This window comes from Hipposideros armiger, unplaced genomic scaffold, assembly GCF_001890085.2.
Source record: "Hipposideros armiger isolate ML-2016 unplaced genomic scaffold, ASM189008v1 scaffold_12, whole genome shotgun sequence".
Classification (NCBI taxonomy): Eukaryota; Metazoa; Chordata; class Mammalia; order Chiroptera; family Hipposideridae; genus Hipposideros; species Hipposideros armiger.
In genome coordinates, this window is record NW_017731362.1 from 6,065,832 (window position 1) to 6,068,346 (window position 2,515).

Consider the following 2,515-nt stretch of genomic DNA (forward strand, 5'->3'; position numbering starts at 1 on the left):
TGCCAGGGACAGTGATAGGCACTGTTTAGGCACTAAGGAGAGACATATGGAAGACAGTTCCTGACTAAAGCCCATTTTAAATATATGATCAGGCCTATACTAGGGAATTCAGATATCCTAGCTACTTGTACAGTGGATTTTTCTACCCCATGAATGGTTTGTCTTTAGAAAGTCCTTTCAAATGCTGTAAAAATTATCTCTCTTTAAAATATAAATCACCATGGGAGAGTACCTCATTTACCCTTATTGATTACAGTCATTTTCTTGTGAAATACTTGCCTTGCTCCTTCCTAAGGGACAGGCGCTGAAAGCAGTTTCTACAGAAAGAATTATATAATAGAAGAAGCATACTTTGGGGCTGGGGAGGGGTGAGGTGTCAGAGAGGGTACGGAGTCGGGAGACAGGCCTGGGTAGGATATGATAGGGGGATGAGGATGTTTCTAGACGCTTAGGGTCGGCACTGAGAATACATTTCATCTACTTTACAATTTTACCAAGAACCAACTTAGACTAAGGATAGTAACATAAATTCATTTTTAAAAGTTAATGTTTCCTGAGCACCTATCTCCAACCAGAGATTAGCTTAGGCTCTGAGGAGTGATGTCGCTTTGAGCAAGATGTTTATCATCCTTGCCCTCATGGATTGTACAGCACGTCAGGGACATAGACATTGTCAAGTAATTAGAGCTCTATACTGCAATGAAAGAAGCTTACACAATAGTGGAGTTCAGTCCAATGTGGAAGATTAGGGAGTTCTTTGTGTTCAAGTAATTGAATTGGGCCCCAGAACACTGCGAGAAGAATAAGGGAGGAGAGTTATGGTGCTTCCTATCATCCCTTAAATCAGTAATCAAGGGACTCTCTCAAAATAGCATTTTCAGGGAAAAAGTGATACAATGGGTTGTCGATCACGTTTGGCTCACCTAGGTAACTTCTCTCGTCTTCACAGAAAATGCATGTCTTCAAGAAGACACTGCAGGCACTGATCTACCCTATGTCCTCCACCACCCCTCACAACTTTGAGGTCTGGACAGCCACGACACCTACCTACTGTTACGAGTGTGAGGGCCTCCTGTGGGGCATCGCCCGGCAGGGCATGAAGTGTTTGGAGTGCGGAGTGAAGTGCCACGAGAAGTGTCAGGACCTTCTCAATGCGGACTGCCTGCAGAGTGAGTACTTGCTTAGGCTGGACAGGGCGGGGAAGCAGAGCCTGACTTACCCTATGTGATTTCAGGGCACTTCTCTTCAGCTCTCGCTGGTTTTCAATAAACCCTATTTCTCCCCATCTCCNAGAGAGAGAGAGAGAGAGAGAGAGAGAGAGAGAGAGAGAGAGAGACAGACAGACAGAGACAGAGAAAGAAAGAGAGTCTTCCCTCCTATTTTTTCTTTCCTTCTCACCTTTTCTCCTTTCCCTCCCATTTGTTTCCTCGATATCTGGCCCACAGTTATTCTTTCCTGTATTCTATGATCTAAACTAAAGGTAACTTTTAGTTGGAATACATGACATTAAGCATAATTTGTTCATCGTTGACATCCTTTTTACTTCTGTGCAATTGTTTTAATATTTCAAATTTATCACCACATTCGATCCTCATTTTCAAACATAAAGGTTATAGGTTATTACCATTTTATCTTTATTAATGTTTTTCTTTTATTACTATTTTACATGAGTTGTTTGGTGCATTTAATGACATGTCCAAAATCACCAAGCTAATAAATAGTACAACTAGAAGTACTGAGATTAAGACCATGGCCGCTAAGAAAAATTCAGTAAGACCAAGGGTTCCCTGTATTAAGCTAAGCAGCAAGAACAAAGAGGGCATCTGTGTGTCAGTGACACACTGGACTATGAAATGTTGCTGCAGCCTGTTCCAATGGCAGAGCTGCCCAGCTAACACCCAGTGATGAATTGTGTTGCTCCTGGTTAAAAGGCTGACTCTCAGCTAGAGGTTAGCAAAAGTTTTGTAGTGTAGGTGAGCAGAAGGAGAAGCTATCATTTGTGATTTTAGCATCTTTGATTGTCTAAAAAAGACTAGCTTTGATGCAATAAAAGTCAAATTCAATATATTAGTTTTAATAAACATAAATATTAACATATTTTAAATTACAAAAATGGCACATACTTATAAAAATATTGAACATTATCAAATTTATAACATAGCAAGTCTTCTCTTTTTCTCTCACCCAGTTTCACTCCACAAAAGTAACCATGGTTATCAATTTGATGAATATCTACCTAGATAGTTTCTGTGCCTCTATAACCACACACAGATATATGGGATTATACTAAACTTACCAGCATGCGAACTTATTTTCTTTCACTTATACTATGAGTATTTTATTTATTTATTTTTTAAAATTTCTTTTAGCTGAGCCATCCTGCTACCTATTGGCAGCTCAGCGGCTGCTCAGCTCGGGCTGGGCCTCGAACCGCTGTTGCTCAGAGCTCAAACTCTTGAGCGAGCTCTTAACCAACTGAGCCACTCGGCCGGCCCACTATGAGTATTTTTTTGTA

The 2,515-nt window shown here is 40.6% G+C and overlaps 1 protein-coding gene across 1 annotated transcript in view; it reads left to right on the top strand.

Moving 5' to 3' along the window:
* The window catches only part of UNC13C (unc-13 homolog C), a 565,880-nt gene that overhangs the window by 236,836 nt on the left and 326,529 nt on the right, over positions 1-2,515 (top strand). Inside the window, exon 8 of the mRNA XM_019664136.1 lies at positions 950-1,169. Within this exon, the coding sequence (XP_019519681.1) occupies positions 950-1,169 (220 nt within the window). The remainder of the gene's footprint in view (positions 1-949; positions 1,170-2,515) is intronic.